At 30.6% G+C, this 25045-nt stretch overlaps 1 protein-coding gene across 1 annotated transcript in view; it reads left to right on the top strand.

Moving 5' to 3' along the window:
- Positions 1-25045, top strand: part of LOC129988712 (corticotropin-releasing factor receptor 1-like) — a 334441-nt gene that overhangs the window by 140337 nt on the left and 169059 nt on the right. Inside the window, exons 5-7 of the mRNA XM_056096980.1 lie at positions 11897-12017; positions 14429-14585; positions 21954-22084. Of these exons, the coding sequence (XP_055952955.1) occupies positions 11897-12017; positions 14429-14585; positions 21954-22084 (409 nt within the window). The remainder of the gene's footprint in view (positions 1-11896; positions 12018-14428; positions 14586-21953; positions 22085-25045) is intronic.

Here is a 25045-nt window from a genome sequence, read left to right as displayed (position 1 = left end):
TGGTCACCCCACTGATCTTGAAGGTAATTGGTCACCCCACTGATGTGGTATTGAAATCAGGGATGGGAATAAGAAAATCTTCCTGATCGTTATTTAAAGCACCAAAGCCAATTCCAAAATATCTTCTATTTCTCCTTAAAAAATATCGGAGACACTTCAATATGTCTCTCTTCCAGCTGAACTAACTTAACTATACTTAAGGACTTAACTAAATCAATTAAATAAAGCAAACTCCCCATTTCTTAAATTACATGTGGTTAAGACTAGACTTCCATATGATAACAGGCGTTTACTTTACAGTGCCTTAAAAAAGAAAAATGAATTAGCCAATCTTTAATTTAACTTTCATTTATTTATTTTTTTCAAACAGCAGACATTCTTTCAATTGAAAACGAAAAGGAACCATTTTTTTTTCTTAAGCTTTATTTGAGAAAAGTTATTTCTCAATAAGAAATGAAAACGAAACACAAAGATTAAATTTCAAATGAATTCACCGGGATTCCTTTCAAATAAAACGACGCGACTTTGTCAAAAACAAACCATTTTTTTTTTTTTTTTTTTTTTTTTTGTTGAGACCACATGGCCCCAAAACCTGACCCCTTTGTATAGAATGGACTTGATTAACTTACTACTTTCTTATCTCCTGATCACTGGATTGCTGGTCCCTGAAATTGGCATGGAAGCCGCCCTCCCTTTCCAATATCCTTCCTCCGAATGTGGGGTGGTTCCCAGACAGAAGGAAACCGAAAGTCCAATAGCTCCAGATGGTCCCCGAAGGAAAGTCAAATCAATAGAGAGAAAAGCAGGCGAGGCACACGTGGTCCTGAAACAAACTATCGATTTTCTTCACAAGCTAATGATGAGACGTCGAAGTTTTATACTTGCACAAAAGAGGGAATAACATCCTAGAGGTTCAGTATTCATTACTTTCCTTTGGAATTGCCTGCAAAGCATTGCTCCAATGACAAAGCTGGAAGTTAGTTACTGGAAAATTGGATGCGTTGTCGTGGAAGATATTCTTCATACTCAGGAGTTGTTTCCATGACTGCATCTTTAGTTGCTGATGGTTTTTACCAGCACTACGACGCTGATTTATCATGGAACTGAGCATAACAATTTAAAACTGGAACTGGAAGCAAATGAATGGTTTTTATCATTTACACCAGAATAATACATTCTTGATAGAAGAATCCAAAGAAGTTCTTGATTTGAAAGATCATCTAAAGGTTATTTCGATGTTATTTTGTGATATCTAAAGCATTATTGTTTGATTATCCAACTTTCCTATCTTAAGTTATATGTTAATCTTTTCATTTTTATCTATATGGTTGGTGATTATGATGAAAAGTCGTTTTTTTTTCTTCGAATATTTCAAATATTTTTTTATTCAATTTTCTTAGTTCCTACAGTTTTCTTTATAAATCCATTGAAATTTTCTTTCCACTTTCAGTCTTTGAAAAATTGTATTGATTTTTATAATTATATAATTTATATTTTAAGCAATTTTATATTTTAAAATGTTATTTTTGCAAATTATAAATTTCGGTAAAATCTTCTAATGGGAAAGCTAAGTGTTACATGTTTAAAATCCAATTCTAAAATTCATCAGTGTTTGCCCTAAGGCTGCGGTGGCCTGGTGGTAAGGTCTCGGCTTCGAAACCGGAGGGTTTCAGGTTCGAGACCCGATTCCACCGAAGAACCGTCGTGTAAGGGGATCTGTTGCACGTTAAATCCGTCCTGATCAAACGTCCTCCCGCTGATGTGGTGTGGAGAGGAGGGTGCCAGCTCATGTGTCGTCCTCGTCATCTGACAGCGGTTCAAAATTACGAGGTCCGTCCCAAAATAGCCCTAGTGTTGCTTCAAACGGGACGTTAATGTAACTAAACTAAAATTAAACTAATCAGTGTTTGCCCACAATTTTTTAAAGATACATAAATTTCGCTATCCTGAATCTATACGTGTGAAAGAAATACCTATCAGAATCTCATAGTAAAAACCACCAAAGGTGAAATTTCGGTCTCTTTTGCTCTATTTTTGTCGTATCGCGATGCAAACGGACGTCAATTTCATCATAGATTTTTTGTACAAATCATGCCTCCCGTATGAATTAAAACGAAATTTTAAATTTCAAAAGTTTCTTCTATTTGGTCACGCAACTGCTAAAATATGTTTCACACCCACGCACACACTATAAAAGAATCTTATTAATAAAATACGTAAAATATTGAAAGAAGTTTTTGTCCATGAATTTACAAATTTTCAGCATGCAAAAAATCAATACGTGGTAAAATATCTATCAATTGTAACAAATGGAATATAATATAAAATTATATAACGTAAAATATGATGAAAAAAAAGTAAATTCGCCATCATAAGAAATGAGGAATAAATGATGAAATTAATTAAAATATATTAAAAGAAACAGTCAATCAAGGAAGATAGGTACATTCTAATGAGTTAGCCAGAATCTAAAGCATTCTGAAACCTCCAAAGAAATATTTTACTTCTTTTGAAAACAAAGTTTGAAAAAACAAACAAAAAAAACCTACTGGATGTCACGAGAAATTACCTTAGAAAGGGAAGAGCTAACTTTTTCCAATCTTGCCTTTAACGGAGCAATAAAAGACTCTTTATATGTTCCGAGCACTGCTTCGTTTGGATCTAAATTCAATAAAACGGATCAAATCAGCTCTCTGCTGAAGTCTTCAATTCGACTATTCGAGCACTCAGCGTAGGACTATTGAAACAATGATTTTGTTTTTTCTACTGCCTCTTTAGAATAAGAAATATCTGAGATAAATCGATTCAACTTCAAGAATACTTGAAAAATTTCCAAGCCTTTCAAACATACAGAAAGAGAAAACTCTCGTATGACGTATGGAATCGTATAAACTATAACAGAATGTAGTAATAAATTTTGATATTTAGAAAATAATTAAAATAACTTTTCTTTTATTAATGAAATATCTTCAAATACTTCATATAGATATAAAAGAATTTGCATTTATAACAATTGAAGGATTTAAATATGCATTTTACTTTCTTATATAAAGAGTATACAAAAAGAAGTTATTGTAACCTTCAAAAATATTGGAATTAAAATTGAATTTGAATTTTTTTTTGTGGAATTTCCACTTTAAAAAAAAAACTAAACATCAAATTTAGGTAATTTTTTTTCTTAGATGAAACAAATAGAAAATTAAGGAGATATATAGCATAATGGACATTGCTGCATAAGATTTCTGAAAAAGTATCTCTTACATTACTATCAAAATTTGAAATTCAAAAAATGCTTTTCTGGGAGTTTTTCAGTCATTTAGACTGAATTATATACAACAGGTTCAATCGAAATTTTGTGTAATCAATAATTCCAGTGGACCAGGTAATCGCTAATAGTGGTTAGTTCGAAATAAATAAATTCTTTTGTAGTAAAAACACAAAAACTACACAAATTAGTAATTTAAAAGAATTATTTATGAAAAACAGTGAAGTTTAGTTATCTAAAGCTTTCGTTTTCATTGTTGTGATTTTATTTTTTGCTATCAAGAAAAGACGGTTTGTGATACCGTATAAAATTGTTTGTCTGAACTTTTTTCTTTCTTTTTCATTCTATATATGGCAACAATGTAAATGCTTTGCTTTAACAGTTATTATAAGGACATCATTTTTTTATATTAACTTTATGTTAACATTTATATATTTCATCCATATATTCTTTATTTAAACATTGTTCATTTTCTAATTACTTCCTTTAAAAAAGAATATACTTGATTTTAGACAAAAAGCCGAGAAATGATTTTGAACGATAATTTGTTGGTCTTTACGCAAAAAAAAAAAAAAAAAAAAAAAATTGAATATCGTCGGTATTTCCCCGACCAACAAGTAATATCTCATGACTTTCTGTTTCCGTTTTCCATTTTTCATGTTTGTAAAAGATGTCCCAAAATTAACGCAAGATTTGAATTTTCCATCATTTGTGTAGCAAAATATTAGTAACCGTATTAAAAAAACCATTTGTCAGCTGATAGTTTACGGTTAGTAAAATTGGAGTTATTACACGATAGAGAAACGTGTTTTTATTGTTGAATAATATTTCAAAAATAATAAAAGAATGGCGGCCACAGGTTAAAAATGTGAGAAATGGCCTTCTAGATCGTGTGATTTAACACCATTGGATTTCTTTTTATGAGGTTACTTGAAGTCAAAGCCCACAAGCACGCATGCATTGAAGGAGGACATTCAACGGTGCGTCAACGAAATTCAGTCATATTTATGTAAATTTCATGGAAAATTTCGACAAGTGCCTATATGTCAGAAAAGCCATGGAGGCCATTTACCCTATGTGTGATTCCATACATAACTATATCATGTGTATTTTACAATTCTATAAAATATAACAGTTTAAAGAAAAAACTGTGCTTTTTATTTAATTCAAATCTTACGTTAACCCATTATTCTATCTTGTAACGTTCCATTTTTACTAACCCTAAACTATGAACTGCTGTCAGATGGGTTTTTTTAAAATAGGGTTGCCAACACTTTACTGCATAAATGATGACAAATTAAAATTTAACATTAATTTTGAAACACTCTTTATTTCATTTTATATACATAAATTGTTTTGCAGTTGTTAAAAAAGACCGAAATATGATTTATACTTTTGATGTATTGACTGAAGGAGTCTTTCATCACAGTCAAATTGAATACAAAATTTGATCAATCGTAAAACTAAAAATGATGCAAGCATTCAGATAAACATTCTGATGTCTTCGAAATTCTTTGAAGACAACTGAATGTCAAGAGAAATTTACTTTAAAAAGAAAGGAGCTAACTTCCTCAGTCTTACCTTTAATAGAGCACTAAAAGAGCCTTTATATGTTCCGAGCTATGCACCATTTTGTTCTAAATTCAATAAAACGGATCAAATGGATTCACTCGACATTACTAGAGTTTTCTTATTTCACTACTATCCGAGCACTCAACAAAGGACAATTGAAACAATGATTTTATTTTTTCTATTTCTCTTTAAAATAAGGAATAACCGAAATACACGAACTCCCCTTTTTCCAAATAGATCTGAGAGCTTTTCAAGACATTTCGAATATTCTTTTTACGAATGTAGATTGGAAGATTCGAGAATTTGAAATTTCACCAAAAACGAAAGGAAGAATGCGAAAAGAAAATAAATGGATGAAATGTGTTGTGAAATTTTGAACTCCAAGATTAACTTAAATTTTATTTCATTTATTTTTTTAGTATCGGTTTTTATTCTGAATAAATGATGCATACAAATTCTGGTAAGCTTCTAGTAGTAGCGGAAACTCTAGTATTCTTTCAACGAATATGTTTACAATTCCCATAGGAAATATTGCATATTAATGTGAGAAAAATTTTTAATTACTTTTTGAAGTGTTAAAATTTTTCTTGTGTTTCGAAAAGCATTTATAAGAATTATTTGTGATGAAAACTGAAATGTTTAGCATATTGAGAAAAATAAGTTTATGTTTATATATTGAATAAAAGAGACAGATTGCGCCAAACGATATTTGTTAGTCAAGAATACAGTAAACTTTTAAATTTCCAAAAAAATAATGGAAATATAAAATTATTTTTAATTGTTTCATTTGTATTGATAAAAATATATGTTTGTATTTAAAAAATAGCATTATAGAATGTATTCTTCAATAATATGAATGTTTGAAGTTCTAGTAGGAATGAATATGTTTTGAATGAGAGTTTTTGTCTTAAATAATGTTTTAGCTTCACTGAAATACGCTGAAACATTCAAAGTGTCTTAAGAAGTCTCTTTGAAGAAATTGTATAAAACTGATAATAAAAATTTCAGTTAAACAATAAGCAATAAACGGATATGCATTTTAGAATCCGAATTCTTTTAAATAGTTAAGTCAATTTTAGATCCGAAAAACACAAAATCTTTATGAAAATTGTGTGCGTTTAGATACAAACGTTTCTATAAAATTAAATTTTACTTCGAATAGCAAATTCATATCCAGTTTTATTCTAAATAATATTTTATAGGATAATGAGAAAAAAATAGAAAATTTTAAAACTTACAATGTGTAGAACATTTTAAAATTTCTAAAAATAGTTATTTATTTAAAAATATTTAGATATTTAGCATTTTTATAACATATTTTTATTTCAAAAAATATTATACTTTGTTTTAAAGAGTATTTTAAAAGTACTTAATTATTTAACATATATAAATATAAAATAAAATATTTCATAACTATAAATGAATAATTCTTAAAAATGTTTAATAGAGTCCTCTGTCCCCTTAAAAAAAGTGTTCAAGAGAAATTGGTTTTTATCATTCGTAGTATTTACTTGAAGAATAAAGTTTGATTTCACATTTCGATGTTATAGACATTGTATTTTTCTTCTAAGCATGTCTAAGACATTTTTGTATAAAATAATTTATTTTCGTAAAAACTATTTTGTTATAATTACAGTATTCATACAACGTTAAAAGAATTTTAATTTAGTGATGAAATTGTCAGGAAAACGATATCGCACTACAAAATGGTAAAAGTAAACGAATTTAAATTTATAATATAATATTTTTCTATGTAGATAGAAAAATAAATCGATATGAATCAATGATCTTTTATTTGAAAAGATGTTACAAATTATTTTAGAAAATCATGATTGAAATTTAAGATAACCCCTTTTAATTTTCATTTGTTTAACTGAAGAATAAAAATAAACTAAAATTTTATTTATGTTTGTTTCTTAAATCACTTGATTTTTATGAATAGTTTTAAGTTTGGCTCGTTAATAATACATTTCATTGTTTTCATTTTAAAAACAAGAAAGAAGGAAATATGAAATATTTATAATTTTGTCTTTGTCCAGTGAATTACAAATTATGATTTTCATATATGTGAAAATTTTGCTAAAATTTTTATAATTATAAAAAAAAGTTTTACAATTGAGAAAAATAAATGTCAACTTTAACGAATGAAATGTTAAATAAGAAACCTGTTCAAGTAACACCAGTATTAATTTAATTTATGATTTGAAAATTCACTATATAAAATCAATCTGCAGTTAAAAAAGACTTTTAACGTATAAAATAGAATAGAAATTTGTGAAAATGGAATATATTAAAATGTAAATCAATAAGAGTAAATTATATATAGTTTTATAAGTTTTTCTAATGCTAGCATTCAAATAAATGTTTCAGATTCTTAGCAAATCGTGAAAATCCATTGATTGTTAAAACCTCTTTTTTTGAAATGCAAAGATTTTTTTCCCATTTTTGCTTTGAACAAAGCACTAAGAAACTTTGTATGGTCCATTTCGATCTAAATTCAAAAAAATGGATGAGATAGATTCGCTTTTATCTAACGAAGTGTGCTCCTTAAATTCTTTTATTTTTAAAACATCTAACAAGTAAAATTGAAATAAAAAATTATTCCTTTCCACGGTAAAAAAAATATGTAGAACAAATCGATGCATCTTCTTTTGAGAAAAACTTGAAAGCTTTTCGAATATTTCAAATATTTTTTTTGAAAGAATATAGATTGAAAGATTTACAAATGCCGAATTTTACGAAATAGGAAGAACGCTGAAAATTAAAATAAAAGAGAAAAACATGGTTTCAAACTTAAAAGTTCCAAGATTGCGCCAAACGATTTTTTTTACTGCTTTGAGTTTTAATATTTATTTTGTGACGAAAGATGTTTACAAATTCCGCCGCTTTCTCCGCCAACTTGCTGCAGCGGAAATGAAGGAAATATTTTTTTGTTTTCTTTTTTTATCGAATAGATTCGTAATTCCCATCGACTATTTTACATGTTATTTGAATGATTTTTTTAAAAAAAAGTCTTATGACATCTCATTTCGAGATATAAAGGTTTGGGTTGAATTCATTCATATGAATTGTGTGCCATGAAAAGATTATAATGCATGCGCGGGAAATACATTTTGCTGTTTGTTATTCACAGATTTCCGATGGAAAACGATTTTTGTAAGGTATAATTTTTTTGTCCCTATTCTAAACATTACCAGATGAATAATTCCATTCCATGTTTTGATATTCTAAACAGTCGAACATTTGGTTGAGAGCGTGTGAACGAATATGCTTGCTGGAAAGGATTGTTTTTCAAACATTGTTTATATAAAAAAAAGGCTCTAGCCAAAACATTAAGCATAGTTGATATGTTTTTTTTTCTTATTCGTATCAAAGTACTATGATATCACATGAGATGACGTCACAGTCATGAACATACGTCATCTAATTGTATATTTTTTACTGCTTTCAGTTTGTCCTGTGCGAAGTGGGAAAGATATGCACATTTGTAAAATTTTTGCCTTCACTTTCAAATTTTTCATAGAAAAAAATCTTTGACTTTTTAATACTTTGTTAAGATTATTTTTTCAAAAAAATTATTTTGATATTTTTAACTGGAATTACTATGAAATTAAAATTTCGAGAATGAATGCATTTTATGCAAATTGTCGATCTATGCAATTTGATAATATCCTGTCTGGTTGCTAATAATTAAATAAAATAAGAATTATTCAGAATGCATAATTACAAAAAAATAACACATATAAAGATAATATTTTTATCTATATATTCAATAATTATTGAAGTACATTATTTATATATTAATTTAAATTTGTATAATGATATATGCAGAAAGTATAATATTTAGAAAATATTTAAGGATTTATTTTACAATTTCGATCTATGAAAGCATATTGCTTACAATTTTTATAAATATGGCATTATATAAATTTCAGATTAAAAAAATGAAGTTGAGGTTATTATTAACGATTATCTATAAAAATTTATGATATCAGAGTTTTAGCTATTATGCCGTCCTTTAAGTGAAGGCATCAAGCTCAAATAGAAAATAAGACAAAATCTAGTGTACGCATTTTTAATGGCTACATTTGGTTTTGAGCCTTAATAGGAAATAATAATTCTTTGTACTTTTTAAATATTCATTTTGATCTTTTGAAGATTTTAAATAAAGTGAAAAAATCGTTTTACTTCAAATTTTGGAACCAGAATCTTATTTTAGTGACTTTTTTTTACTGATTAATTTTTAAAAGCATTGCATTTATTAATAACTTTTTTTGAGATATTAATTCATTAATAATCTAAGAATTCATTAATAATTAATTCATTATAAAAAACGATAATAGATAAAAATTTAATGAAAAAAATTAACCTATTCGCAGGTATTTCTGTTCATCGCAACAACAGAGTTCTTATTAAAAATAAAAATTTGATTATTCTTGTAAGAACAAATTGTTCGACTGTTTATGTATAAATTATTCGCAGAAATGTCAAAATAGTTTTTCAGAATTCTTTGTTCGGAAATTTGGTTGAATTATTCATAAAAAGCTGAATTTTAAGTAATATTAATTCCCAATTAAGGAAATGGGAAAATGAGAATACATTTACGATTTAATGCTTTAATAGAATAGATAAAGAAATGTGTTACACATGCTTGCTTTCCAAATGAAAACTTTAACGCAAATCCTGAAATAACAAAATAGATGTTGTTGTTTGCGACTGAATGGCAATATGCTTGATTATCCATTGAAAAATATCAAATCATACCATGTTTGAACATCTGAGATTACTTTCTCCTTGACTTCTTGTATTTGAACAAAATAATGAGTTTTGCAACATATTAATTCTACACTTTGAGGCTTTTCAGTTTATTAATTGGACTCAAAATTTGATGAATTAAGTTTCAGAATTATATACTAAAAATTATCTTGCTTATTATATTTTTAGATCACCGCAATCTTATACTTGAAAAGGGAACCTACAATTTACACTTTAACGAGTTAAATAAAAAATTAAATACAAATCTACAATCTTTATATAAAGATGGTTTTCTAAAATTCACCCATTCAGTATGTCTTGTTTTTATATACTTTTAATTAACTTACTTCATGTTCATAAAGATTGAATTTTATGGTCGATTCTTACTCTTTTCCCGACGTGTAAGTATTCTAAAATTTTACAAACAAGAATGCCCTCGATGAAAAAATATCATTTCAGTAATTTAAATTTTAGTTCCTACGCCTGGCGCCATCTAGTAGTGAGTTTTATAAAAATCAATAATAACATTCAATCATTTTTATAACAATGTGTAACATATTAAGGATTAAAAAGAGAAGAGAATTAAAATACAAAATTTTTTCGGAGACAAATAAAAAAAATTAAAAATTGTTTTTATGGAATTATTCTTTTTATATACAAACAATAAGGTAGTTCAGAAGACAGCCAAACTTTTAAAATCATATGCCAAATATAATTTATATAATTTGTGGTGTTCTTGAGTTAGTGTGTTTATATACATATATATACGGATATTGTTTTCAAGAACTGATTTCATCTAAGAGTTTCACAAAATCTATAATGTTGGTGCAAAGACAATCTATTGAATTCAATTACTATATTTTTGTATTTTTTGAGTTATATTGTTTACACACATGCACAAATGACAGATAAACAGCAAAAACGTTAAAATCCGAAAAATTAGGTTTATCAAAATCTCAATGTCTTATTTTAAGACTTTCATTATTTCTTTTTATATATGTTACCATCAAAATTTGAAAACCGTTAATCTGCAAATTAACTGATTTGCTCTTTTAAAGTATAGAATCAAGAATTTTCCACATTAGTGTGCACATTATTAATGCACACATTAATTTGGTAATTTGCATATTAGTAGTTTCCTTTCAAAAGTTGTTTCTCTTCTTTCCTTCCCCTCTCCCTCCACTCTAATGTACCACAAATAGGTGTGCTTCTTGCAAAAACAGTTGCTACTTATTTCAAAGTATCAACAAACTTTACATTACACTAACAAGTAAGCATACTTTCATCATACCTCAAATTCATTACCTTAATTGTATTAATATTGTTACGAAATTTCCGGGGTTCGTTTGGATAGTGGGGGTTATATGGTGTGAAGAACGCTCAATCACCAGGCGGCAGTAGAAAAAAAAACGACGTTTATTTACACGAAGATACACAGGACAGCACAAAGACGACAACTATATACAGCATAGAAGACGATTATCTTCAGCTGAGACGTGCAGCATACAAAACTCTACTACAGACAAGAGCACACTGCTTAATTCAGCACTAGCTTCACTCCGTCGCTGCTCCACTTAACTCTGGAAGGACAGTTCTTTATCGTCGGTTCCGACTACTCTTCGACTCCACTGGTCCACGACTACTCCGTCAGCGGCAGGACTACTTCCTTTTATAGGCATCAGGATGCGGGGCTAGAAGCCTCTCAACCAATCAGGAACGTTCGAGGCGTAACTCGGTTCCTACTGGACGGATCGGGGAAATTCTCGATGTTTCGGGTATAATCTATTTTGGTGCCAAAGTCGTCAAATGGTCGCCAAGTTTGTCGCCAAGCTCTGGGATCTCCTATTTAACTCACTATGCTGAGAAGCCGCTTCACAAATTCGTAACAATATGTTAAACCATTTGATTCTTTGTATTATTGTATATATTATTTTTCCAATTGATTGATGATTGATTCTATCAGTTAATGTGCTGATTGTTCGATTGATTCTTTAGATACCAATAAATAAATAAACAACTTTTAGATACCAATAAATAAATAAACAAAAATGTCCCTTTAAAGGGTTAATGTGCAGATTAGTTGACTAATTTGCAAATTAATTGATTTCTGCACTTTAACGATAAATATATATCACATACTTAATAGTAAATGAACAATTAAATTTTATTACAATTCAAAACCTTATTTAAGGAAATTAATGAATGTTCATAGAAGAAATTTTGATGTATAATTCCTCACTGATACAAAATTCGTTTTAGAAAAATAATGAAATCTAATAGTAATTGGTGTCTATTTCTTCACAGAAGTCTAAAATGCAGTCGACTGCAGGTTCACCGCAACCTTTCAATCGCATTACTCCTCAACCTGATACTACTCATCGTATCTTCTTCGCCTATTCTGACAGACTCCTCCTATAAACACACGGTAAGTTTACTTCAGTTGCTGATCACAAATATCAAAATAATTTAAATTTAGAAATTGAATAACTTTTTTTTATGAATTTATCGTCTGAAAACTAGCATTACAATAAGCAGTTGGAATTTTTCATGATTTTGCTTCTTATTGAACGCTTTTATTTAATTTGATTTGTTTTATATTGATAACGATGAAAATTTATTGATGATATTTAGACATTCCCATATCCCTCTTATTAAGTTAAAGAGTCTATAGGGGGTCTATCAGGCACTTTTATTAATTATTCACTTAGGCTTATGAAAGTTTTATGCATATGTAATAAAATTGTCAGACGATATTTGGGTTCAAACCCTGTAATTGTCAAGATCAATCGTCTGTAAGGCCCGCAGAGTAAAATATTCAAATAATAGCAGTGAAAAATGCACGTGACTGGTGCTTATAAAATGTTGCAGGTGAGAAGACTTCTTAAAAATACAGACTTTTATTTCTTGCGACAAACAAACATTTAATACATTATAAAATATCACATATTACACTACGAACACAAGTGAAAAAAAAAAGAATCTGAATTTACATCTAAGTGTACGCGTACGAGTGCTTCCGTTCTTATATATAGTGAAAAACATTTGCATAAAACCGTCAAATAACATCTTGCATAAATAATTGGAAGCATCATTTCACTTCATGTCATAAATCGTTGCGAACGGGGTTCGAATCATCAACAGTTTGTGTACACGCATTCGGATGGAAAGAAAAGCCAAATATGAAACGAACATCCTATTTTTGCTAACAAAAATATAAATACGTCAAATATCTTTAAAAAAGTATTTAGAATGTGATATATTTTTTATTTCTTAAAAATAATGTATGATATTTAAAAATTTCTAAATATTTTAAGCGATTTAATATAAACTTTTTCTTATTATTTTTCCGATTAACAGTTAATATTTTAGAAATACTTTTAAGCAGATATACTGAATTTTCATAAGAATTTTGTGTTTTTCGGAATTAATATTATTTTTTTTAAAAGAGCTCGAAACATAAAATGCATACTCAGTTTTCTTTTAATGTTTAGCCGAAATCTTCATTCTCAATCTTATTTAATTTATTTCAAACATTATCAAGACACGTTAAATATTTCAAAGATATTTCAATTTAATTGGGACATCGTTTCGGAAACCAGCAGGAGTAGTCTCTCCTAAACATTCGCGCATATTCTCTAATAAAATTGTTGTCCCAGAAAATGCCTTCAATGGAATTGACGTACAATATTTAAGAATATTAACCTTTGGCGTGAATTCAGAAATTTCACCCGATTTATTGTGTCACCGTTGGCGAGGTTTTTGGCGATTGATCCCTCGCATGCGTTAAATGGTATTCGAAAATTTAATTTGTGTTTTAATCTCATACCAAATTTGATGGATTTAAAAGATTGCGTTTTTTAATTGTTTCTAAAAGTACAGACGGACAAATGGTCATCTCTTGTTGGATTTAGCTCAAAATTTGATGGATGTTCACGCTGCACATTTGAAATCCTTCCAACTATCCATGTTTACATTTATCATGTTAAATCATGTTCGAACAGCAGGCCAGACAGACTTGCTCTGAACGGATTTAGCTCAAAATATGAAAGAAATCTATGAATTTTTTATTAAGACCATATACCAAATTTCTTCTGTCTAGCTCAAAATGTTTTTGAGTTATCTTTGTCACAGATAGACATACAGACATTTTACAAAAATGGGTGTTTCCAATTCAAATAGGTATACCAAATTTCAATCACCTATCTCAAAGTCCTTTTTGAGTTATCTTTGTCATAGACAGACAGATGGAGATTTTTCAGAAATGTGTGTTTCGAATTCAGGAATGTCTAACACGTGGAGATTGGCCAAAATCGTGAGTTCGAATTTTATGACGATTACAATACTTTCCCTATGCAATGTATAGGTGAAAGGCCCTTCCTCTTGGCCCTTCAAGTATTCATTTTATTAAATAATACATTTTATAATGATATTTTATTTGTTTATGCACTACTATTTTAGAAGGGAAACAATGGCAAGAAAATTTTATATTTTTGTCCATTTAATTATTATAAGCTCCCCTTAAAGATTTGTAGCATTACATCAACATGACGTCAAGTGCTACGATTTCGAATGCCAAGTCTAAGTCTGACAGTGGTGCGTATCAAAATCGATGCAGAATTGCAAAAAAGCAAAAACTAAATCATATGCTTAGTTGCCTTAATAGAGTTTATACTTCTTATGCTAATAATATCACCTCGAGATGAAATGAGACTTTTATATGAAAATTTTCTTTCCAAAGTTTATAAATATACTAAATTCGCTTTCAGGAAACAAAAGTCTGTCAGCATTAGTGACTTCGTAGTTTTATTAATTTTATTTTTTATTTTATCCCTGCAGGAATGGCTCTGCAAAAGCGTCCTCACTCTTCAAATGTACTCCTCCCTGGCCAGCATCAATTGGATGTTTGTGGAAGGCCTGCTGTTGCACAGTAGAGTCACCGTGCACATTTTCAAAAAGGACGCTCCTTTCAAGTTGTACTACTGCATTGGATGGGGTAAAGAATATTTTAGATTCAATTTAGTTAGAATAACTTTCCTTTTCGAAACTCAGTTATTGTGGGAATGGCCTTGATCTTGAAGATTATGATTAGTTGACTGTGAGGACGGCACGAAATTCTTTGCTTCAATCTAATTGCTTCCTTATCACATTACCAATGGATAGGGTTGATTTCAATGAATTAAATCCCTTTTCTTGCATTGATGTATATTTGATACTGTGGTGAAAGCTTATAAGCCAGTTAACAACTACGCTGCACGAGCAATTGATTTTGTATCGTGGTCATGTTACTGGGCTGCGAACAACAAGGTCCCAGGTTCTATCCTCGCACATTACAATCCGCCACATTGATGACCCGGACGTGACAAGCTGTTGTGGCGCCATCTACCAGCAACCAAAGTTGACAGATTCACTTGACGCAGCAACCCAAAGTCGTCAGACTGACTTGACGCAGCACATCTGCAACCACTCACCCACACAAGTTTCTCAAATGCTCAAATGGGTACAGGCGTATTAGAATCAGCAGCTAAATACATCATCACTCAACAGCCATATCGTTCATCTCATCTTCGACTCACTGGAGGGAGAGTCTGTGGTGAAAGCTTATAAGCCAGTTAATAACTACGCCGCAGGAGCAATTGCTTTTGTATCGTGGTCATGTTACTGGACTGCGAACCACAAGGTCCCAGGTTCTATCCTCGCACATTACAATCCACCACAATACCAACAAATTTAACTCCTTCTTCTGTGGTGAAGTATGTGTCTCCTGTGTCTGAATACAGAATTTAGCTATTAACCATCAACTAGAGACGGGAGTCAAAATGACTCCGCGTTGTTCATTAACTCTGATTATCACGCGGTATTTTGACTTTGAATACAATCATCTCCTCAGTACCTTTAAGTGTTCTTTCAGCAGTGTTGGTAAAAGTCTAAGTATGAACACAAGTATATAACCGCGTTATTTTTTTTCAAAGTTTTTGTTGTTATTTGTGGAGTCATTGACTCCATGTCTCTGAAATTGATTTTAATTTATTCTGAAATAAATATTTTAAAATATTGCATTCTTCATTTATGTTTGTTGAATTCTAACAGTCCGTAGATATAAACGAAGTAAATACTCATTAAAAGATTGTTCAGGTTTTTGCTTATAGCATCTTTCCAATATTTAAATTTTTAAATATTTTTGGTAACTACAGGATTTTCAGAATGTATTGTGTTTCCTAAATAAATTTCAATGCTGTTTACAAAAGACAAAAAGCAAAATTAACAATGGAATCATTTTGAATCCATGTCTCTAACCACGTCAGGAAATTCATGTCTCCGATTACGGGAGACATGAATGACATGAGACACTTTACACTCGGTTGGTGACTCTCACTCCTCATTCAAGACGGTGCAACATTTTGACGTTTTATTTATTTATTTTTTAATTTTAATTGTTGAAAATACCTACAAAAATGATAAGAAGATGTGGAAAATAATTCGGAAAAATATAAATAAAAACAATTATATGCGGCCGTCCTGGCATAGGGGTAGCGCGTCTTCCCCGTGATCTGGACATCCTGGGTTCGAGTCCCGGTTCGTGCATGTGCTCTCTCTGTGAGGTGCGTGAATGAGCCCCCCTGTAAAAAGGGGTTGTGCAAGCGAGTGTGTGTGTGTGCTATCTTCATTTGAGCTAGAAGTCAGACTTCTGCAATCGGGTGCTCAGGGGTCTTTACCCTCCGAAGCTACTGCGCCAAATTTGGCTTAAAATAGTCACATGACAAAAAAAAACTATATTTCGGGGCAATGAACAAAACCTGGTCTTAAGCGAATAAATATGCATCGATTTACTTTTCCGAGGGCAAAGAGTTAATATGTGTAATTGGTTGAACAGTTACCACTCAGATATGTGACCTGAGAATTGCCAAATCAATAGGTGTTTATCGAGGAAACTGCATGTTAATGTCATTGTTAACAAGAAAATTATAGCTATAGGAATTGTTGTAAATATTTGGATTAGATTCTTCCCCCACCAATGCAGCGTCCTAAATATGTGTATGAGAAGTTTCCGGTATGGTGGTTGATTCTCGCTTCTTTAATGAGTATATTAAAGTTATGGAATCGAGTTACCTACAGTTCAATGGCATGAAGTTCTTCCTACTGGAGATTGTTACTTTGTGTCATTCAATTATTTTATGGTTGATGATGACAAATAGGACTCATACTTAATTTCTACTTCATACTTACTCGATGAGTTCATCCTGGATGCATAGAAAAGGCCGAGGTTACATTGAAATAATTATTTTAGATTCTATAGTTTAGCATGCTTAACGAATAGTGGCCTGATTACATTATAACAAAAATCGCATGTTTATTCTAAGAACAGTTATTTAAATTAATTTTTTTTATTGAATGATAAATGATTTCATTAATATGAAAAGGCAAAGAAATTCACTTTGATTTCTGCCCTCTGTGACATCTGTATGGCACGTAATGATAATTTTATCTTCGTAATTTTTTTTTATTTTGATTAATTTTAAAAAGAGTTTTGTGTAAACTTAGCAACAGTTCTTTGCTAAATTTTCTCTTTATTAGTTCTTTATACGTAAATGCACTATTTAAATAGATTTGATTTACGATTATGTATGTTTAAAATTAAATTTAAAAAAATGAATTGGAAATGAGCATATGAAATCTTATTAAACTATGATGTTTTGGCTTTACTGAAATATCCTAAACATGTTTTCTTTCAACAAATCATTGATTACTTGTTTAAACTATGAGATTCCTGTTTTGAAAAATTAGTCATAGAATTTGAATGTCAAAACAATTTTTTAAGAGAATCACCTTTATTTTCCCTGCTTACCCCTTATCGTAGCAAGATTGCTTTTTTGAAGAAAAGCAAAAAAAAATGTATATAGGTAGCTTCTTTACGCTATTAAAAACATCAAAAAATAAATAAATAAAATCGTTTAATAAAACTAAGTTAAAAATTATTTTATAGTGGTAGTATATTTTTCAAACATTCATATTGAAATATTTTAACTAGTTTTTCAGAACTTTCTTCTTAAAAAAAATCTTTCCAGCGAAGATACTTCGCTTTTACTCTGAGTTAACTTAACTCTAACTTTAACTGAGTTAACTTAACCGAGTTTAACTGAGTTAACTGTAGAAGCATATTCATTTATTTGTAAAAAAAATAGTTTTATAACTTCTCAGTGTCTTGTCCGATGCTCGTAAAAATGAAGTTAATGGAGCATAAAAATAAATGATAAGAATGTTACTCATTAAATATACATTAACTTAAGAGGGGCTTAGTCAACATAATGAATGCTTAACCACACCTATTGCAGATAACGCATGAATATCTTGATTTCAAGAAACTTATTTTTTTGGCTCAATTGAGCTCGTTAATCAGGAAGAATATATAATTTGTTTTATATAATGATATAAAACAAATATTGATTTCTATATAATGATATATATATATTACTGCTATAATGGTTTATATATCACGTTAATAGTCCTTGCTATAAGTACTTTAGCTTTCCTTACAATTTTTCAGTCTGGTTCATAAACCTCAAGGTTATTTTGAAGGTCAATAATGTTCATAAATTCATTTTATTTCAGATATAGAAATTAGTCATTTAGTTGGATCAATGTCTGTAAAATATATTATCTAATAAATGTAAAATATATTATCTGATAAATTTCTATTTCTTGAATTTCTAAGCGGTTAATTGTCCTTATGAGTTTCTTATTAGTACTGTAGCTTCCTTTACAATTTTTCAGTCTGGCTCAAAAATTTCAAGGTTATTTTGAAGGTCAATAATGTTCAGTAATTCATTTTATTTCAGATATAGAAATTAGCCATTTAGTTGGATCAGTGTCTATAAAATACATTATCTAATAAATGTAAAATATATTATCTGATAAATTTCTATTTCTTGAATTCCTAAGCGGTTAATTGTCCTTATGAGTTTCTTATTAGTACTGTAGCTTCTTTTACAATTTTTCAGTCTGGCTCAAAAATTTCAAGGTTATTTTGAAGGTCAATAATGTTTATAAATTAATTTTATTTCAGATATAGAATTAGTCATTTAGTTGGATCAGTGTCTATAAAATACATTATCTAATAAATGTAAAATATATTATCTGATAAATTTCTATTTCTTGAATTCCTAAGCGGTTAATTGTCCTTATGAGTTTCTTATTAGTACTGTAGCTTCTTTTACAATTTTTCAGTCTGGCTCAAAAATTTCAAGGTTATTTTGAAGGTCAATAATGTTTATAAATTAATTTTATTTCAGATATAGAATTAGTCATTTAGTTGGATCAGTGTCTATAAAATATATTATCTAATAAATGTAAAATATATTATCTGATAAATTTCTATTTCTTGAATTTCTAAGCGGCTAATTGTCCTTATGAGTTTATTAGTACTGTAGCTTCCTTTACAATTTTTGTCTGGCTCAAAAATTTCAAGGTTATTTTGAAGGTCAATAACGTTCAATGATTAATTTTATCTCATTTTATTTAAAATTTGGAAACTAGTCGTTTAGTTTGATCAATGCCTATAAAATATATTATTTGATAAATGTAAAATATATCTGATACATTTTGAATTCTTGAATTTCGAAGCTTCTTTTACAATTTTTAGTTTGGATCATAAATTACAAGGTTATTTTGAAGGTCAATGATGTTGAATAATTAATTTTGTTCCATTTTATTTAAGATATGATAATCAGAAGTTTTTTTAAACCAATGTCTCTCGTTGATGTGAAATGGTGATTATTTTGGAATGCTTCTTGAAAATTCGAATCATGATTAAGATACCAAGGCACCATCGAAGCATGTATTCAATACATCAGTACGAATATATTTTAATACATGAAAGTAGATTCGAATCTCAAAAGAGCTAAGTATATAGGAGATTCTTGATGATTTCCTGGCTGTAAGCCACAGCATTGAAGGTTCCTCAAATATGATTCTGTTATATGATTCTCGATTAATCTCAGAAACATGAATAGACGATAAAAGTTCTGAAAAAGAATAATAAATTAATTTGAATCAAAAATTTAATTCAGTGAATGTAAAACAACAAATGCATTCTAAAAAATGTGTAACTATAAATTGCATTTTTAAAAACTTCCTTTCGGATTGCTAAGCGAGAAGTCTGTCTGTATTTTGAATCGTAAATATATTCTGCAGTTTCTTCTATAATCCAACCAGAGGAAACTTTCAGGCTAGGCATTTACCTAGGGTCGCTTAGCTGAGAGCGAGCCTCAAGAATCTCGATTAAAGAAAATTGAATTCGATTAAATCTTTATTTTTTTAGTTTTTATATAACTAACTTTCTAAGAAATGCGAGTTCAATGAGTGGCAAAATTTCAGACAAATATTAACTCTTTATCAAATATATTTGAACAAGCTATGGTCTGTCCTTAATTTCATTTAGTTATTGGAATATTTATAAAATTGAACAACTGCTTTAATAATTTTGTATTGAAATATGAATGTCTAGTAATCATAATTGATAAATAGAGACATATTCGTTTTTACAAAGTTAATAAGATATGAAAATTGATTAACCTAAAATAACTTATTATGTTTATAATGTGTTGAAATGTGTGATTATCAGAGGAGTGGTATTGTCTAGGGTGGCAAAGTACCTAAATCTACCAATGAGACCAAAACATAAGCAAAAGTTGAGCTGGAATGTAAACTTAGCATGCCTGCTATGATTCGTTCTCTCACCAAGTAAAAGTTGCGTTGTGTCATTCGTTTTTATTCGTCGAAGTTAAGTAGCGCAATAGGAATTCGCCGCAGAAAGAACCAAGTTTCCCATGCAAATTTCATGATTGATTGTAGGAAGTTTAACCATCAGCACACACATACCCTTTTTGATCCATTCTTTCTCTTTTGTTTAGAAATTTATACTAATTTCATGGGGAACTAAAAGATGATAGGAACAACATAAATCAATGAAACGATGTATTGATTCATTGATTGAATTAATACTCATAGCGCATGCTTTATTCATTAAAGGTGTTCGCCCATATGGTTTAAGGGTTAGACAGAAAAAAAGGTTAAAAATTTTCAAATTTTACCTAAGAATACATTTACTTATATAGCCCAATTAAATTATTAAGTTCGTGTTTCGTATACCAACGACTTAAGAACACGATCTGTCATTGCAATTTTTTAGGGAGTTTTAGGGGGTTATTAAGAAATTCTGGCTTTCTAGCATTTTGAAATATCTGAAATCGAATGTTCCTAGAAATGAACAATTTCAAATTGGTTAGCTTTTGGCTTGGTTATTATCATCATTATTATTATAATTTTGTTGTTGAAATCTTCGATTTAGTTCATAGTCTGACTGGAATTCCCTTGAGATGAATAATGAACTTGAGTTTTGTTATAAAAAATCATAATACAATTTTTGAAATCAGAAATTTATTCGGTTGACTTGACTCGATTGTAAACAACCAAGAATAACATGATTTTAAGTATATGAGAAATTACTAAAAATGCAGGACATGGACAATTTTAACTTATTTCTACACATTTGGCTTACAGCCTCATGTGTCTAAGAAGACAAAGATTATCCATATCAGGACCTTACTATCTACTTTAGAAACTAATTCTTTCATAATACCAAACTCCGTTTAGGACATTTTGACATAATAACAGAATATTATTCAAAATAACAATTTCAACAAGAGCAAAGACATGATATCACCATTGATTAAGAAAATCGTGTTTATTAGCTTTTCTAATACATTTTGTATATTAACCACCCATTTTTTTGATAATTTCCTGACTTATTATCTAGATTCTATACTACTAAAAGATTTTATGTAGCTGAAAATCTTATTAACCCTTTAAAGGGCCATTTTTTTTCTAGTCCTATTATGTTAAAATATTTTTAGGCTTGAAATGAGAATAAGAAAAGGGATTCATTTAGCTTATTAGATCAATTTAATTTGATTCATTAATTAATTTGGTTCATTAATAATTAAGTAACAAATCAAAACGCATCATTTTGTCTGAGATAAAGAACTGAAGCATCTAAGTTTCTGACAAACTAAAAAAATTTGTCAGAACGTATGCCAATCTACATAATTTCATACAAAGATTGATAAATTTGGTGGGAAGCATACTTCCCACGGCCCTAGAAAGGGTTAACTCGGTTTCCTCCTGGTAGTTTAAATTATTAATTACTAAAAGTATTAAGTCAAAAGAAAAATATGATTTCATTAACATTACATGCAAGATTATATTAAGATATTAAATGAGTTTTAACCATGGAAAATATGCAATTAATTTATTATATTTCATCTTTGCAACGAAAACTAAATAATAAATTAATAATTATTTCTAGGATTCCCTGCAATATGTATTGGGCTCTGGTGTCTTCTGATGACGTATCACCACAACACACATTGTTGGGCCGGCTACGGTGGACAGCAATATATCTGGCTCATCACGGGTCCCATGATAGCAGCTCTACTGGTAAGTTTTCTTTTTTACAAGAAGTATGAAGCATTCATTTTTGTCAAGTATAAAGCTAATGATTCCTCAACCTTTCATGAATATCAAAATTCTTAAACATCCTTCACTATAGCCACAGGCATCTGTTAATGTGTCAACCTGATTTAATATATAATTTATAGATATTCTGATATAAACTCTGATATTAAAATCAGACTTTCATATTTTCAAAGGTTGCTACTAAAGTGTTGTGGCGATTTAGGATGCGCGAGGATAGAACTTGGGACCTTGTGGTTCGCAATCCAGTAACATGACCTTGATACAAAAGCAATTGCTCGAGTAGCGTAGTTGTTAACTGCCTTATAAGCTTTCAATACAGACTCCCCCTCCAGTGAGTCGGAGGTGAGACGAACGATATGGCTGTTGAGTGGTGATGTATTTATTATCTGTTGATTCTAATGCGTTTGTGCCTATTTGAGTAGCGCCAAGCGTTATGGCGAGCGTGTGTGGGTGAGTGGTTGCTGATGCAGTTGCTGCTTTAAGTAAGTCTGACGATTTCGGTTAGATGGCGTTACAACAGCTGTACGAAGGTTGAAGGTTCATCGTCCGAGGTCACCAATGTGGTGGATTGGGACGTGCGAGGATAGAACCTGGGACCTTGTGGTTCGCAGCCCAGTAACATGACCATGATACAAAAGCAATTGCTCGCGCAGCGTAGTTGTTAACTGGCTTATAAGCTTTCAATACAGACTCTCCCTCCAGTGAGTCGGAGGTGAGACGAACGATATGGCTGTTGAGTGGGGATGTATTTATTAGCTGTTGATTCTAATGCGCCTGTACCTATTTGAGTAGTGCCAAGTGTTATGGCTAACGTGTGTGGGTGAGTGGTTGCTGATGCTGTTGCTGCTTTAAGTAAGTCTGACGATTTCGAGTAGATGGCGTTACAACAGCTGTACGAAGGTTGAAGGTTCATCGTCCGAGGTCACCAATGTGGTGGATTGGGACGTGCAAGGATAGAACCAGAGACCTTGTGGTTCGCAGTCCAGTAACATGACCTTGATACAAAAGCAATTGCTCGGGTAGCGTAGTTGTTAACTGCCTTATAAGCTTTCAATACAGACTCTCCCTCCAGTGAGTCGGAGGTGAGACGAACGATATGGCTGTTGATTCTAATGCGTCTGTGCCTATTTGAGTAGCGCCAAGCTTTATGGCGAGCGTGTGTGGGTGAGTGGTTGCTGATGCTGTTGCTGCGTCAAGTGAGTTTGATGACTTTGGTTGCGGGTAGATGGCGTCACAACAGCTGTACGAAGGTTGAAGGCTCATCGTCCGAGGTCACCAATGTGGTGGATTGGGACGTGCAAGGATAGAACCAGAGACCTTGTGGTTCGCAGTCCAGTAACATGACCTTGATACAAAAGCAATTGCTCGGGTAGCGTAGTTGTTAACTGGCTTATAAGCTTTCACCACAGTGTCTTATCAACACTAGTCTGTATTTGACTTTAACAAACTTTAGGGTAACTAGGTAGACGAGGTAAGTAGCCTAATTACGTAGGGTTTTAGGAGTGATTAATCAAGTATTTTTCTTTCGGTTTTTATTAGGTAAATAGTGATTTTGGAAACATACTACTTTTCCCAGTTGCCAGTCACGTGTAAAGAAGAACGTATTTCAGTTAGAAATAAGAGGATTTAAATCCAAAATGGATTTTGAAAGTGGAGAACATAGTGATATTATATCAAATGTCAAATACCACGTGCAAAGAACCATACTAATTTTCGGTGTAACATACGGAAACATTTGTGGCATAAGGCATTTTGTGATAATGTAACTCACAAAATCACATAATCTCACAACGACTTAAGATTTTATGAAAGTGATTTGTATCAATATCATAGGTGAAATTTTTCTGGAAATTTTACCTATAACATTTTGATATACCATTGACGATACAAATAAACACAAATTTGAATGAAATATGATGTGGTCTCTAGAATATTTCTTCCTCTCTCCCTTACAAATAAATACACTGAGTTAAAAAAATAAATATGTTAATAGCACATATGTATTTGCTTGCTAATTCCTTATTTACCCTGAATTGAAAATTTAGACTATTTGTGCCTGCTATGAAATGTAACGGGAGATTACAGATTTCCTTCTAGAGAACTTTCACTAGGAGGGGGGGGGGGGACTTCAAACATGAGAATGAAAAGCTTCTGGTATAGTGGTTGGTTCTGACCGCCCTGGTGGATACAGAAAAGGTGGGGTGTATGGCTACCTCCCATCGAGGTCGGACGTACTTCACACGGGAAGGATTTTAAAGTGACTGTTGGTGGCTCTTAGGACTCAACATAATTCCCACCAGTATTGCTGTCGCGGTGGTTCGGTCATTCAGTTTTTTTTCCGTGTGCCTTCGGACGGGTCGAAGTAGTCAGTTTATGATTTCTTTCTGGAGGAAGTAAATCCAAAGATATGAGTAAGACTTACTTTAAAAGATTTAACTCATTAGATTCAAATTCCGTTTTTGATGTCACAAAAAAAGATATATTAGAAGAAATTTGGTTGTTTTGAATTATACTGATGATACCTGACAAGGATTATGTCATACTAACATGTTCTGCCTATAAAAGGGAGATTTAATTGCATATATATATTTGAAAGAACAAATCAACGGAGGTTCATTCGATAAATCAACATCCCGGCATGCAGAAATAAGAATATAAATTCAGAAAGGACTTTCACATTTAAATAATGATGCGATACCATTTTTTAAAATTTCTAAGTAACAACAGGTACAATGTGTGTTTAAAAAATGCTGTAACATTCGGCTTGATAAAACTGTTGACTTTTGTTTTGGAGAAGAGGGTGGACGAAAGTATAATTACGAGCACCCAGTCCAAGTTTGAACAGTATTGAATCTTATAACCTATAGAACTTGTAGTATCTTCAAAGTACCTTAAATTTAATAACTGAGTTTTTTCGTTCAT

Source organism: Argiope bruennichi, chromosome 10 (assembly GCF_947563725.1).
Source record: "Argiope bruennichi chromosome 10, qqArgBrue1.1, whole genome shotgun sequence".
Lineage (NCBI taxonomy): Eukaryota > Metazoa > Arthropoda > Arachnida > Araneae > Araneidae > Argiope > Argiope bruennichi.
This window is presented reverse-complemented; position numbering and strand designations above follow the sequence as displayed.